Below are 15,168 nucleotides of genomic sequence, written 5' to 3'. Positions count from 1 at the left end.
AATATGTAGTACTGTATGGAACCCCTATCAAATTAAATACATTAACAAAATTGAGAGTGTTCAAAAAAGATTCATTAGATTTTTGTTTCTTAAATCATTTGGTTACTATCCCTCCTGGAATAATGAAAATAGTATTTCGTACTCATCTCTTTTGTCTCTCTTTAATTTTGAAAGTTTGCAACACAGAAGAAATAATATTGATACAAAATACCTCCATAATTTATTAACAAGTTCTGTAAATAGTCATCTACTGTCTAGGATAGCAATACATGTACCAAGAGAGAACTGTAGGACCAGTAAAACATTTAATATAAACTATGCTAGGACATGTTACTATAAGTACTTTCCACTTCTTAGAATCTGTTCCTTCTATAATAAACTGAGCAATATTGACATCTTTCAGGATAGAGCCACACTCTTGAAAGAAATAAATACTGATAGCTTTCAAAACACTCCATAAGTATTTTGCTAATAAATAGGTCTTAACTGGTTTGCATATTGTATTTTTGGTCTTCTTTCTTAAATTATTTCATATCAAATATAATCTTCATCTTACGATGTTTTGATGACGTATATACGTCCGTTGATGTGACATATTAATGAATTTAAATACTATTATAGTCACAATCATGCCGTGGTATGAGGTTATGTAATTTTTCTTTCATACCATGGCATGATTGTGACTATAATAGTATTTAAATTCATATTTCATATCAATTATCATTACTAACTCACTCCTAATTCTCTTAATATTGCTGACTTAACGTAGGTCCCTCATGACTTATTGTATTATTGTTATTAATCTGTGACTAGTTATTTGCATTTCATCACTTGCTCTATTACTTTAATATAATCTAAGTTTTCTTTATACTGTAAATACTTTTGTTTTTGTTTACCGAGATTTACATGTAATATATGCTTGATATCTTTTGTTGAGTAATATTAAATTACCATTATTATATGTATTACTACTGTTATTTTCACTTTTCTCTACTCTATAATTACATTTTTGAGTGGATTAAATAAATAAATAAATAAATATTATTCTACTGATATAGACCAAACTTTGGGCATATAGACTTTTTTTAAAACTATTTCCAGTTTTGTGTAACATCTTGTTGAAACACACATTTGTAGCAAGTATCCTCATTCTATGGTGCAGTATAATGCTAGAGCTGTATTTAACATTTCTGTTACCCTGGTTTATTAAAAAAAATGCTGCTTTCTCAACATAAATACCAATCTACAAAAATTTAATCGAAATGAAGACAGAGAATTGAATAACCAATATTCAAATCATAGTAGTACAGAGAAAATTATACACAGCAAATAAAATTAAATGCAACTTTAAATGTCAATAAAAGTATATGCAGAGTGGGGTGAGATTGATCACATGATCATTTTGTACGTTTTCGCCCATATTTCCCATAATCCTAGGGCATTCAATAAGTAATAGCAACAATGCTGTAAATGAATGCTCATAGCAGTGACCATTGAAATCTTGTACTATGTAATAGATCAGCGCTGTTTCATAAATTTGCAATAGTGAAAGTCTCAAAGTAGCCATATTTTGTAAATACAATGGCTGTTTCTGATTTGTAGTAAATAATACAGCCCTAAAGGTACGAACAAAGGTGCTTCATAAAAATCCAAGTTGCAAGAGAAAAACGTCCAATTCAATGCTTTAGGGCATTACAAGAAGCCTGTGGGAGAGAAGTCCTTCCATACTGAACTATAGCAAGTTGAGTGGAAGCGAGGAATTCGCTTTCAATCAAGAACTGGCATCTGAGGGGCTTTAGATTGATCAGCGAGAGAGATATCCAGAAATGCTGCTGCAGACAGAGTCCACCATCTTGGCAAAGTATTGTTAAATGTTATATTTTATTTAACGACGCTCGCAACTGCAGAGGTTATATCAGCGTCGCTGGATGTGCCGTAATTTTGTCCCGCAGGAGTTCTTTCACATGCCAATAAATCTACTGACATGAGCCTGTCGCATTTAAGCACACTTAAATGCCATCGACCTGGCCCAGGATCGAACCTGCAACCTTGGGCATAGAAGGCCAGCACTATACCAACTCGCCAACCAGGTCGATGCAAAGTATTGTTGACATGACAGGAGACTATATTTGAAGTAGCCTATGTAATGTCGAAAGTAACCTAAATAAATTTAGTGTGAAACAATAACTATGTTACCATTACTTTTCGAATGTCTAGTATTTTAGAGAGAATTCTCTCCCACATGGTGTCTAGCTATATTGACTACACAACAATGTGCTTATATTTTGAACCAGGGTTCTCAACCTCTTGAGGATTGTGAGTACCACCCATACGTGATACTAAGTGAGCAAGCACCATGAAATTGAACAGGTTTAATAGAGCTATCTGAATACATAAATGAAATATTGGTAAGTGAATAAGCAAATAAAATTTTAGAACACTCACCAGGACAAATGATATCCTTGAATTTGAATGTCACTCAAAATTTTAATGATATCCAAGGAGAAAGAGTCCTGCAGATGTGAATTAGATAATTGTGATCACAGTCTACTGTGATCGTGATCATGCTTTGTTCTTGAAGTACTTCTTAAGTAAGAAAGTTTTTACACATGGTTGGTTGTCCCTAATATAACCAGGCATTTGAAATAAACACTCCACATTATTTGGAGTCATTTGTATCTTCTGGACTGCCATAGGCTAAGGAATTCTCCTTTTAAAACAAATATATGAATGTTAAGGAGGACTGGAGATCTATCAATTGAAGTTCCTCACGAGAATCCATATTATTCTCTTGAATAATCTTGATTTTTCTAAGTCCACACTGAATTGAAAGGGGTTATACACCATGGCATACGAGAAGGCCTATTAGGTCTCTAAAATAGTATAATGGATGGCTAGGAACGCTATTTGTTCCAGCTGTAACCCTACAACAAAGTTTGAATTGAAAAAAAGATCTCATGAGCGCTTGTGCTCACAAACACATTTTTACTCGCATGACGAGAGCACCAGATGTCATTAAAGGAGCACCAGGTTGAGAACGGCTGTTTTAAACTATTGTTGGTTGGAAGTTATAGCCAATGCAGCGGCAGGAAAGAGCTAAACGTTTAATTTCTTCATTTTTTATTGTAGGTATATTTTTAAGACTCCGGACAATTACTAGAAATATTTTTCTTTAGTGAAGTAACACATGTTCTTATTCATCTTTTGTGCAACTGATTACAAACATTGAAGTTTCCGTCATCAACCTAAATTGTGTGGGCTACTTAAATGTAACCTAGGGTGAGGCTGATAACTTTCATGAACTGAACCATTTTAATAATGGTAGAATATATAAAAGAACACCTGTGAATAGGAATAACGATAATTTTACTCAGTAACAAATATATAATGCCTCCTCCCTGGTAGAGGGAAAGACCCCTGAAAGAGGGGAAGAGAAGACCTGATAGCCTTATCTCTACCAGAATGAATGAATGAATGAATAAATAAATAAATAAATAATGGACTATATTTGTGAAAAACAGTGAAGAAATACAATATATCATACAACACACTTAGCCTAACAATAACTATCGTGGAAGAATAAAAAAACTGGTAGACAACCTGTTTTCTCTGAAAAAGAGGCAGCTATAATTTTATTCCAAGTCGGCCTATTCTGAAAAGTGCGGACTGGGGTTACCCACTCACTTTCACACACTTGCGAATGTTTGTAAAAAGCCCAAAATATAAAAATGATTTGCCTGGGGAAGTATGGCTAAAGAAGCTTGCTGAAAAAAAAACAAAATCATAATGGAGAAATGATTAGCAACTAACATTTCTGGTCCTACATCGCTAGATCTGGTGTGAGTGTGACTCCTTGCATTGTAAAAAGTTACTTGAGAAATTTGGAAAAAACAATTCGTGGAGTACCAAAAATAAATTTATTTTCAACTGTGATGAATCAAATGTAGGCTAACTGATAATCCGAGTAAGAAGTTCTGTATTTACTAATGAGGAACTAAATACCCCGAAAAGATTTCTAGTCACTCCAAATCATCAACTTCCTAAATTATGTGTGGTTCTGCATCTAGGGTGGTTCTTCCATAATAGGCGACTTCACCTATAAGGCTGAGAATATGTGGAACACTTAGAGACAAAATAAACCATGTTGTTCATTCGATTCTAGATATAACTGAACAGTGATACTACAGTGATGCATTAATTAAGACCATGCGATCCAGTTTCTAGGTGCAGGTTTTGCAAGTGGATCTTGATCCATATTCATTACGGAGAGATAGACTCAGCCCTTAATTTATTTTCAGAGAGGTCTGTCTCCACCTGCGTGGATATGGAAATTCTCAAAACAGCCGATACTACAGAAAAACCAAACCTCTCTCCTCATGGTAACAAAGTGTTACAAAATGTTTCACTCGCATAATTTATACAAAAAGGTATAGAAATTGTCCTCCTTCCTTTTCTATACTTGATCTCATTATATAAACTATACAGGTAACTTTCAGTACACAGTTGTAGCATGCCAGCACTCATCTTAGCGTGAATGTTCTGCACTGTTGCCATCAATAAGTAGGTGGCATACCTGTGTTACAATGAATGTTAATATATTTAGGTTAATATATCAGGCAAACAACTTACGTGTCCAAATATCAAACTCGAACTCTTTTGATCTCAATCCCACATACTTTACATCACTACGAATGTTCCTTCTGATATTGGTAAGTACATGCTTTTGTTGATTGATTAGAGTGATCTCTTGTCCTTGCACAAGAATATGATCAAATGGATACTGAGAAGACTCCTGAAACATGACATGCACTCAAATAAAATCCCAGTACAGTGCAATATAGAACAGTTTGTGTAGCAATTTATTTTGTTCTTCAGTTGATTTTCCAAAGTATACAATAAAACTGTTCATTCCTACCGACCAACCAACCAACCAACCCCGCCATCCATCCATCCATCCATTCATACACCACTTCGTTCATCCACCATTCTGTCCATGTGTCAATTAATTAATTAATTCATTCATTCATTCATTCTCATTTCGTTCATCTATCCATGAGTATGTCTACTCATTCATTCACTCATATGTCTATGTACTCATCAGTTCGTTGATCCATCATTTGATGTATCAATCAGTTCATCCATCCATCCATCCATCCATCCATCCATCCATGCACCCATCAATTCATTGATCCATAATTCCATGAATCTATCAATTCATTCACCAACCACCAGTTCGTTTACCTATTCAGAATCAATCAATCAATCAATCAATCAATCAATCAATTTATTTATTCAATCATCCTTCCATCGATCACTTCCATCATCCATCCATATATCAATTCAATTATCCAACCACATATCAATTCAATCATCCATTCACCTATCCATCCATCCATCCAACCATCCATCCATCCATCCATTCATCCATCCATCCAATTGAAATTAATTATAGTTCCGAAATAATGACTTTTGTATAGTATTTGATGGCATAAGTTACCAAGGAGATGATATTTTGTAATGTCGGATTTAATATCTACAAATATTGAACAATTTAATACCAAATACTTACAGAGTCTGTAGTTAGTTCTCCACACTTCCTTGTTTCGCCTGAGATGGGCTCCTCTAGATACTTGTATTTTATACATTCATATAAGTGTGCAGAATGATCATAATATCTGGGCATCTTAATGATATTAATATCAGAGAATCTCGTTTCGTTGTCAGGCGAAAGGTAGAGTAACAGTGTATTTTCTTTGTCATACTTTTTGAGAGAGATAACAATTGACGGAGAGTACCGTGGTGATACTGAGAGAAGAGGAAACATAGGAGAAATCTTCTCATCTTTTATGTTTACTGTGTGACGACCTGTGAACAAGTGTGTTACTCATCAATAATCATAAACCCAATACAAGAGACTGTTCAATTGTTGGAATAGGACAATTCCTAACTTACATAACATTCTCGTAAGGTATTTTTTTACATGAATATATATATCAGTTTGGTTCAGTACTAGGGTATGGTTAGGCTACATTTTCAGGTGAAATCTGTCGCCTCTACAATAATTAATTTCTAAACTACACGACATATTCCAATGAAGTAAAAGGCAATCGACAGATGAAGGATCAATGTATCCAATGTGATGGATGACGCGGGAAGAGTAAAATGAAGCACGAACCGGTGGGTCACGCAGCAGCCGAGAATGCAAAGCGATAGAACATTCACAGTCGTATCAAACGATTCATAACAAACTAGGTTACAATCTCAATTAAGCAGAAATCAACAGTCGACAAGTAATTAAATTGGAAATTTCGCGAGATAGCCTAAGTGGAGAGAGAAAATTCACAATGTCAAAGCACATGCAGCGCAAATGGAAATGGGTGTATAAGCAACAGGTAGCAAACGATAGAGCACAATGGTTACTATAGCAAGCAACATGTTTACATGTGCCAGAAATTCCAGCACAGTGAAGATGTAACTGCTAAAATTTACCTTAACATCGAAGTAAACGGCGATCAACAGACGAAGGATAAATGTATCCAACGTAGCCATGAGTTGGAGCAGGTGACGTCATTTATCAATACATGGGAAAAGGGGAAGTTGACACACGAATTGGCGGGTCATGCAGCAGTTGAGGCAATGTAACTTGAGAATGCAAAGCGATGAAATGTTCTAAGTGGTGTTAAATGATTCGTAACAAAACAGGCTACAGTATTAATTGAGCAACAATCAGCAGTCGACAAGTTAAATTGGAAAAATTCGCGAGTGAAATTAGTGAAGAGAGAAAATTCGCAATGTCGAGATATATGCAGCGCAATGGGAGAAGGCGTATAAGCAATGAGAAGAAAATGATAGCGCATGATGGTTACTATAGTAAGCAACATGTTTTATTCTCAATGCATGCAAGATGGCTATTCCAAGTCCCAACGCAGTGAAAATGTACTGGGCTTTCAGGTTATCTAGAAAGTAGATTGTCACTGCTGATGTTTACCTTAACAACAATTCTATCAGCGACATAATCACGCATAAAACTAGCAGCTGTCTCTCCGATACAGCTTACCCTGATCTTTTATGAAAAAGAACAGAAACGGAGTTTAATCTAACCTACACATTTTCAGAATAACTGATATCGAAAAGTGGATTCAGATATGGATGCCAGTGCGTGGTAATTTCTCTCAAACTATCAGGCCTAGGCTAGATAGATTTCATCCACATTTACCCAAGAACAGTGCACATGAAATGTAATAATTTTCAGTAAAATATAACAGGCCTTCATTTGAAATCAACATCACAGATATATTTCAAATTAAATTACACTATTTACTCCGTGACTTTTCATATTCTGTAGAACAAATTGATAAATGAAATGTTGTACATCATATCAAAGGAAAAATAATTTCCTAAGAGAAATCTTTATCTGCAGAATTATTTCTGCTTTTCGATTTCAGTAGACAGTGTCAGTTAGATGGACATTATCAGACAGGCAGACAGTGTCAGAGTCACATAGTCAGAGAGTGTCAAACAGAGTCAAACAGACAGTATAAGACACATAATGACAGACAGACAGTATTGGACAGACAAATCAGACAGGAAGATGGGTTAGACAGACAGTGTCAGACAGAAAAATCAGACAGACAGTGTCAGAAAGACAGATTACGCTGATAGGTCAGACACAGATCAGATAGACAGATCAAAGACAGATCGGGTAGATTAGGCAGGCAAGCAGGCAGGCAGGTAGACGGATAGCCTGACTGACCAACAGACAAACAGACAGACAGGTTTATTTATTCCATAATATCCTTACAGGTGATTTACAGCTAGAATAAAGAACATGTACAATTCTTACGTTGTTGTTTAGTCAGCTGTCTGAAGACAGGTTGGAACCTCATAAGTGACACCAATAAGGCATCACTCGTGAGGCAACTAAACCAGGAGATAATGGGGTAGCGTGTCCAGTTCCTTTCCCCCTCCATTACATACGTTACTGTCTAGTACTACTAGTACCACGTTTCACTAATCAGACTTGAGATGTAGGCTATCTAACAATTGTTCTTCTTCTGACACATATTGACAAGTAAGATGTAGGCCTACTGCCCGATAACAGATGTATGCCTACATATCAGTCAAAACCTCAATCAGAGATGTTCTTATGTTTAAAAATGCAAATATTAAATATATACAGATCATGATTACATTTTGCCTCTTTTAATGCGACTTAGTTCATGAAGGGCGCGGATTTCTAGCTGCACAGAATAATACGAGTCATTTGCGCTTAAGCTACTTAGCCTAGTTGTAATGTTACGACTCAGTCAGTTAGTGGTGGTAATTTAAATATTACATGCACCCAGACAAAATACTGTATGTAGCCGCGAAGAAAATGGACACCAGAGGAAAACGGAACTAGGGCTACCAGAATCTGTGACACCAGAGGAAAGTTGCCAGAATCCAGGACCTTCGATTGAGCTGGTTTACTAGAGCAGGTATCGCTTAGGAGAAATGACTTTATGAAGGAATTGAACAATATAATTAAAGAAAAAACTGAAAAGAAGGATGATCGTTTTATTAAGTTTTAAAGATAAAAGGATAAGAAAATAGTGATGATTTTAGAGACATACTGTAAATAACATAACGTTCTTAATTATCCGATTGGTTTAGAGTACTTTGCAATCAATCAATCTTTATTGCAGTCCTTAGATGCTACAAACAATGTCAGTAAAAGTTTAAAATGAATAATATATACAAACACACTAAAAGAGAGATTAAAATATATATTTATATTAAAAAAATCATTTAGACTATAAAATGGATTGTTTACAAGCCACTGTTTGAGTGCAGCTTCAAATCTATTCAGATTTAAATTGTGAGCTTCAGTTTTAAACCATCTTGTAGTTACATTTAATCTAGCTGCGGGCACATGCAACTGATAATTAAACCTAGTGAAATAATGATGCACATTGGATTTCACATGGTATTGATTTAAATTCTTTTTAACTTTCATATATATACTGAAATATATAAGGGTGAATATTCTGAAATGGGTAAATGTATGTCCCAGCTGATTTAAGGACTTTCTTGAAAATGTTGCATTTAATTAACTAACTCTAACATGTTTTAGTTAGAAACAAAGTATAAAAGGATTAATTTTAAAATTTATACTTAAAAAATAACGTCCAAACGTCAAAATGTAACTACAGTCCCTATGTCCCCAACTACATTTTACTTTGTCTAAATTTTTTTCAGAATATCGATTTGATTTTATTTCCTCGGTGAAGGTTATAAAAATAAATAGTTAAAATACTTATGAAAGACAGGAATTGTTGTTTATTTAATTCTAAAAGGACACAACTTTAATGTAACGTTTGTCCCCAAAAATGTCGGTCCCTCGAAATAAAAGAGCTACAACAAAAGACAATTTTGCTTCATGTGGTAAATTTTAACGGTTGGTAGTGGTGAGAGATCAACATGGCGCCAGTTAAAAAACTTTTTGTCCATTGTCGTAATTTATTTTATTGAAAAATACAAAAATCATCACTGATGACTGAATGTTATGTTTTCTATTGGAAACACTGGTCCCAGGTGGCATTAAATATAATTTGTATATATAAAACTTTCGCAGTATATGCAAAACATTATAATGTTTGTCGACTAGAAAATCTAACCTCCATATATTTTTAACCATTTATTTTGCCATAACTAGTGCGGAAATTATACTAATTTGTAACAACGGTCCCTGTAACATCGGTCCCTTCATTTTGGGATCGTTGTTTCTTCTTGTGGGACTGGCGTTTCATTTACCATACAATTATTAAATACTGGTATATAAAGTAAACTCGAATATTATTTCGTCGCGTGAATGCAAGAACTAGGTAACTCGAAATTTGCGTTTTTTAGTTACCTCTTTTATAGCATAGCAAAAATCGTACAAAATGTAATCCAGGATCAAGGTAACTGATCGAACGATACCAGCAACATCTATTTTCCAATATAACAAATAGGTAAAAGAAAACGAGACATATTCCTTAGTGCAATAAATAAGTAAATAGGCAATGTCACAAAATATGAAAAATCAAGTTACCTAGTTCTTGCATTCAGGTGACGATTTAATGTGATTGTTTGTAGAGAAGAAAAAAAAGTCTAATGATGAAAGGGAGAAGATACGTAGGCAGAGGGCAAATATGACTGAAGAAGTTGCAGAAAAAAAGAGACTACCGGTATGACAAAGAATATAAAAAAAAGAAAGAAAATAGCAGTTATGACTGATTGTGAAAAAAGAAATGTTCGATGACAAGTGAAATCTGGAGTACAGAAGTTTAGAAGAAACTTAAAACAATGGGCTGTAAAGGAAAGATATTTAAGACATAATACCCTGATAATGTAGATTCCATCAGTCCACAACATAAGCTTACAGCTTGGATCATCAAGGCAAAGGAATGTAGGCAGAAAGAAAAAGGCACTGGCCAGGACCAAGGCATACAGAAAGGTAAAAGATTTGGATACCAAACTAAAAGAGGCCTACAAAAAATTGAAAAGCTGAAAAAACGATTATCTCGTCAAGAAAAACAGTCATTGACAACACCAGAAAAAATTGGGAAGCTGAAAAAATTAACATTGATAGGAAAAAGTTGCCAAAAACAGTTAAAAGGGAACTAATTTACAGTGAAATCCCAGTTCGCCACCTGAAGACCGCAGAGGTTGATACCAAAGAGTGAAGAAAATTTACAAGTATTGTAACTCCTCCCAAACTAAATAAATATGGTTTCATCACGATGCACTCACGCATGTGTCATACAAACTGTACAGGAAAATTGTAGGCCGACACAAAAGAAAAGTTACAAACTACCTGTAAATATCAGAGAGCTCGTACAAGAGTTCATAGAAGAAGATTGTAATAGTCGTCTCTGTGCAGGAAAGAAAGAAAGAAAAACAGAAAATAAAATAAAATGACAGAAATGATACCTCCTGGACACTATGAAGAATTTGCACAAAAAATTTGTGATAGGGTATCACTACAATTTGTCATATGGGTCATTTTGTAAACTCCGACCTTTTTATATTGTACATTTCAAGATAGTAGATCGCAACATTTGTGCATGCATTTTGCATTCAAATTTCAAACTTTTGTGCAAATCCAGTTGATCTTGTCACGTTAGTCACATATGATCCTGAAAATATAGATTGTATATAGAACTCTTGCAAACAGTGCCTCAGTAAATTAGTAATCGAAGTAGAACAAGAAAAATATGAGGATGTAGTAACATATCAAAAGTGGCTTAAAAAGAGACAAAGGAAATTAAGAAAGAAGCTAAAGAATTGAGAACAGTCATTAAGGAAACCTTATCAGTTCCATTAGAAGTGTAGTGTGAAATTTTAGTATAAAATGGTTATCCTTCACCTAGGTTTTTATTCTGATTTACAGAATAATAATTAGATATATTTATTATTTTTTTTACAAATTTTCATTTCTTTATATATTATGTAACTACTGTCTCCATTTGGTAACAACGGTCCCTTGGCTTTTTTTTAAATTAGAAAATCTCACATAATTTTTTTTTTTTTAAGCTCAACTGATACCAGGACCTTAAATAATAGGAACAAATGCACCCAATGTGAGAAAAAAAAATACACAATTTAATCTAATATATTTTTTCCAGTTTTGTTATTCATATTTGACCATCTCAGAATATTCACCCACAAAGGCTAATGACTATCAAAAATATCCTCCTTAACAAATAGAGGTCTATAATGGACACTGTAGGAAATACCAGTAATAATACAAATAACTTTCTTCTGCAGGATTAATATCTTATCAATGGCACTGCCATTGCCTCATATGTGACTCCCATATAACATTACACTATTAAAAAAGAATCAGAAGCTTATTAAACAATGACAGGTATATAGTATGTTATCAGTGTCTAAATAGTATTAAGGGGAGATGAAGGCCAAAGGTGAAAATGGTAAAAAATTCGATTTTTAAATTTAAATTTAATTTTATTGTCTGACATTTAAAGATTATATTGCCAAAATTTTATTTCGAAATTTCATAAGGAAGTAAATAATGCCATGGTTTTACACAACTCTTCTTTAAAATCCTAAATTTTACGCTTCACTTTCTGAAAGTTACAATTTCTTACAATTAAGGAACGTTTTTTAAAAAACTATTTGAGATAAAGATTAGTAACAAAATTTTGCACACCTCTCTATTATTACATAATACAAATTTTCCTTCTGATAGATTGTTTTTGTGTGTCAATTTAAAGTACTTTACTTGAATAAAATAATAATATTTTATAGTAAATATTTTCAATAGTATCTTATTTAAAATTTGTATAAAAACTAAATGACTTAAAATCATATCTAAGATATTTATTAGATATAATATAGGGCAAATGTGTGCAAAATTTTAGGTCTTTATCTCTAATAGGTTATGAACTCGTGAGAAATTTCCCTTATCTACTGTCAGGTTAGGTTTATAACTGAACTTCTTGTAATTCTGTCATATTGCAATTCTTCTTCTTCTTCTTCTTCTTCTTCTTCTTCTTCTTCTTCTTCTTCTTCTTCTTCTTCTTCTTCCTCTTCCTCTTCTTCTTCTTCTTCTTCTTCTTCTTCCCTTCAAGTATTAGGCCATATGGCCTGTTACGATCTCACAGTTAAATGTTCAATCCAGTGCTTCTTTGGATGACCGAGAGATCACTTCCCGTTTGGACGATAGTGACTTTTGGGATTCTACCTCTATGCATGCGATGCAGATGATTTATCCAGTTGTTCTGATAATGTTTTACGTGATTAATTACAGGTTCTTGTTGTAATTCTTCCATTACATCTTCATTGCATTTGTGATTCCATTTCGTATATCCCGCTGTATATCTCATAAATTTAATTTCATTAGCAGTTATTCTGCTTTCATCTTTCTCCCTCAATGTCCATGCCTCACTGCCGTAACAAAGTACAGGTCTCGGCAAGGTCTTGTATAGGGGAATTCTAGTATGCCTTTGTACTAGGGAAGGTTTCATAATGTTGTTAATTATGCCCATTGTTTTGGTATATTTAGAAATTTTCTGTGAAATGTCTACTTCATCGAAGAAAGAAAATGTGTATCCGAGATATGTAAAATAATTTACTCTTTCTAATATTTTTTAATCTAAACATATTTTGCTAGGCACAGGGTATTTTCCGCAGAAGGTCATAATTATTGCAATTAAGTTCCAAAATACATGAATTTTCTTTAAATAACTATGCGAAATTTCAAATCATTAGCTCAATAACTGTGATCTGTGATCAATTTAATATAACAGTGCATTTGGCCAGACGTCTCCCCTTAGGCTGGCATCATACTGCATTGGACATTCTGTCTGGGGTAGAACAGTTTTGTCTCAGACTGTCCGATGTGATGATGATTACATGCATTACTATGAGGCTGCAGCATACTGCATCGGACATTCTGTCTTGGACAGAACGATTTTCTCTCAGACCATTCTATGTGACGGTGATTACGTGTATTTCTATGAGGCTGCAGCATACTGCATCGGACATTCTGTCTCAGACAGAACAGTTTTGTCTTGGACCATTCTATGTGACAGTGATTACACGTATTTCTATGAGGCTGCAGCATACTGCATCGGACAGGACGGTTTTGTCTCAGACTGTTCTATGTGACAATGATTACACATATTTCTATGAGACTGCAGCATACTGCATCAGACATTCTGTCTTGGACAGAACTATTTTCTCTCAGACCATTTTATGTGATGGTGATTACACGTATTTCTATGAGGCTGCAGCATACTTCATTGGACATTCTGTCTCAGACAGAACGGTTTTGTCTCGGACCGTTCTATGTGATTGTGATTACACGTATTTCTATAAGGCTGCAGCATACTGCATTGGACATTCTGTCTTGGACAGAACGGTTTTGTCTTGAACCATTCTGTTTGACGATGATTACACGTATTTCTATGAAGTTGCAGCATACTACATCGGACATTCGTCCCGAGACTTCAGTCCGATACAGTACACTGCAGCCTCATGTCACAACAATGAGTGTAATCATCGTCTCATGAAAGGTCCAAGACAAACCGTCCTATCCAAGATAGAATGTCCGATGCAGTATGCTGCTGGCCTTAAGAGAATAATAAATAATTGAAGTGTGATAGGTTATACTTGCTGAAAAATAGGGCCGGAAATGTTCTATTATAAGGAAGCGAGTTAAAATTAAATTATTGGAATAGTGGTATTAAGTATGTTAATATGATGGTGCGGTCACTATTAAAGGACGTAATAAATTGATGATTCTAAGGCTGATAGTGGTAGGCCTACTCTGTTATCAGCATTAGGACTGTGATTATTTTTGTGGTGAAAACTTCATTGACTGTTAGAAAGTCATAAGTGTGTAAAAATGTCTGCCAGTGACAGTGATATTAGATCTGTGTAGTCAAGTACTGTGAAGGGGAAGTAAAATTGATTATGTTGTAATTTTGTGCCATCTATTTTCTAAATGAATCGTGGTTAAGCAAGATTTAGTGTGTGTCACTATGATGACGCAGATGCTAATAGAAGATCGAAGATAATTGGAATTTTACAAGACCTAATGCAGTTACTAATGATGGGACAAACATTTCATGTTATAGTGTATAATATCAATATTAGAGGAGATCTAATATAGATGGTGTGTAATAGTTAAGCTATAGTTAAGGCAACTACCTAAATGCAGACATGAGGCAGGAGGGGCAGGACAACAGTAATAGGTATATGCTTTAAAGTTATTATCAAAGTGTAATATTTATGCAAAGTACCTCTATACGAAAATGTGAAGGTCCATCATTACTTGAATAGGCTACGTTTTGATGACAATCATATCATAATACTGGACAGATTATAGGAATTAACTGTAACAGAAGTAGTTGAGACTCACCTTCCCCTGGCGTGGAAATGAAAGTCTCTGAGTTGTCTGTTAGAACCCAATTAGAGAAAGACCAGTCCATTGAATGCTGGTAATCATAGTTTGCCTCAAAGTTTCGAAATTCTGCAAATCTATCTGAAAAATTAAATATATAACTTATTATGAATGTTAACAATGTAGCTCACATTATAATAATAATGACAAAATAAATATTAAAGTGCTATGTCGAAACTTTTCTTCAAACTGCACATATAGATTACCACATCACTTAA

At 34.3% G+C, this 15,168-nt stretch overlaps 1 protein-coding gene across 4 annotated transcripts in view; it reads right to left on the bottom strand.

Moving 5' to 3' along the window:
* The window catches only part of LOC138711839 (uncharacterized), a 159,799-nt gene that overhangs the window by 129,256 nt on the left and 15,375 nt on the right, over positions 1-15,168 (bottom strand). For all 4 annotated transcript variants that reach the window (XM_069843099.1, XM_069843097.1, XM_069843096.1 and 1 more), the window contains 3 exons: positions 14,909-15,031; positions 5,570-5,865; positions 4,630-4,792 (listed from right to left, as the gene is read on the bottom strand). In XM_069843099.1, the coding sequence (XP_069699200.1) occupies positions 4,630-4,792; positions 5,570-5,865; positions 14,909-15,031 (582 nt within the window). The remainder of the gene's footprint in view (positions 1-4,629; positions 4,793-5,569; positions 5,866-14,908; positions 15,032-15,168) is intronic.

The sequence above is a fragment of the Periplaneta americana genome, chromosome 13 (assembly GCF_040183065.1).
Source record: "Periplaneta americana isolate PAMFEO1 chromosome 13, P.americana_PAMFEO1_priV1, whole genome shotgun sequence".
NCBI lineage: Eukaryota > Metazoa > Arthropoda > Insecta > Blattodea > Blattidae > Periplaneta > Periplaneta americana.
The sequence above is the reverse complement of the archived record's forward strand: the minus strand, read 5'-3'. Positions and strand labels throughout refer to the sequence as shown.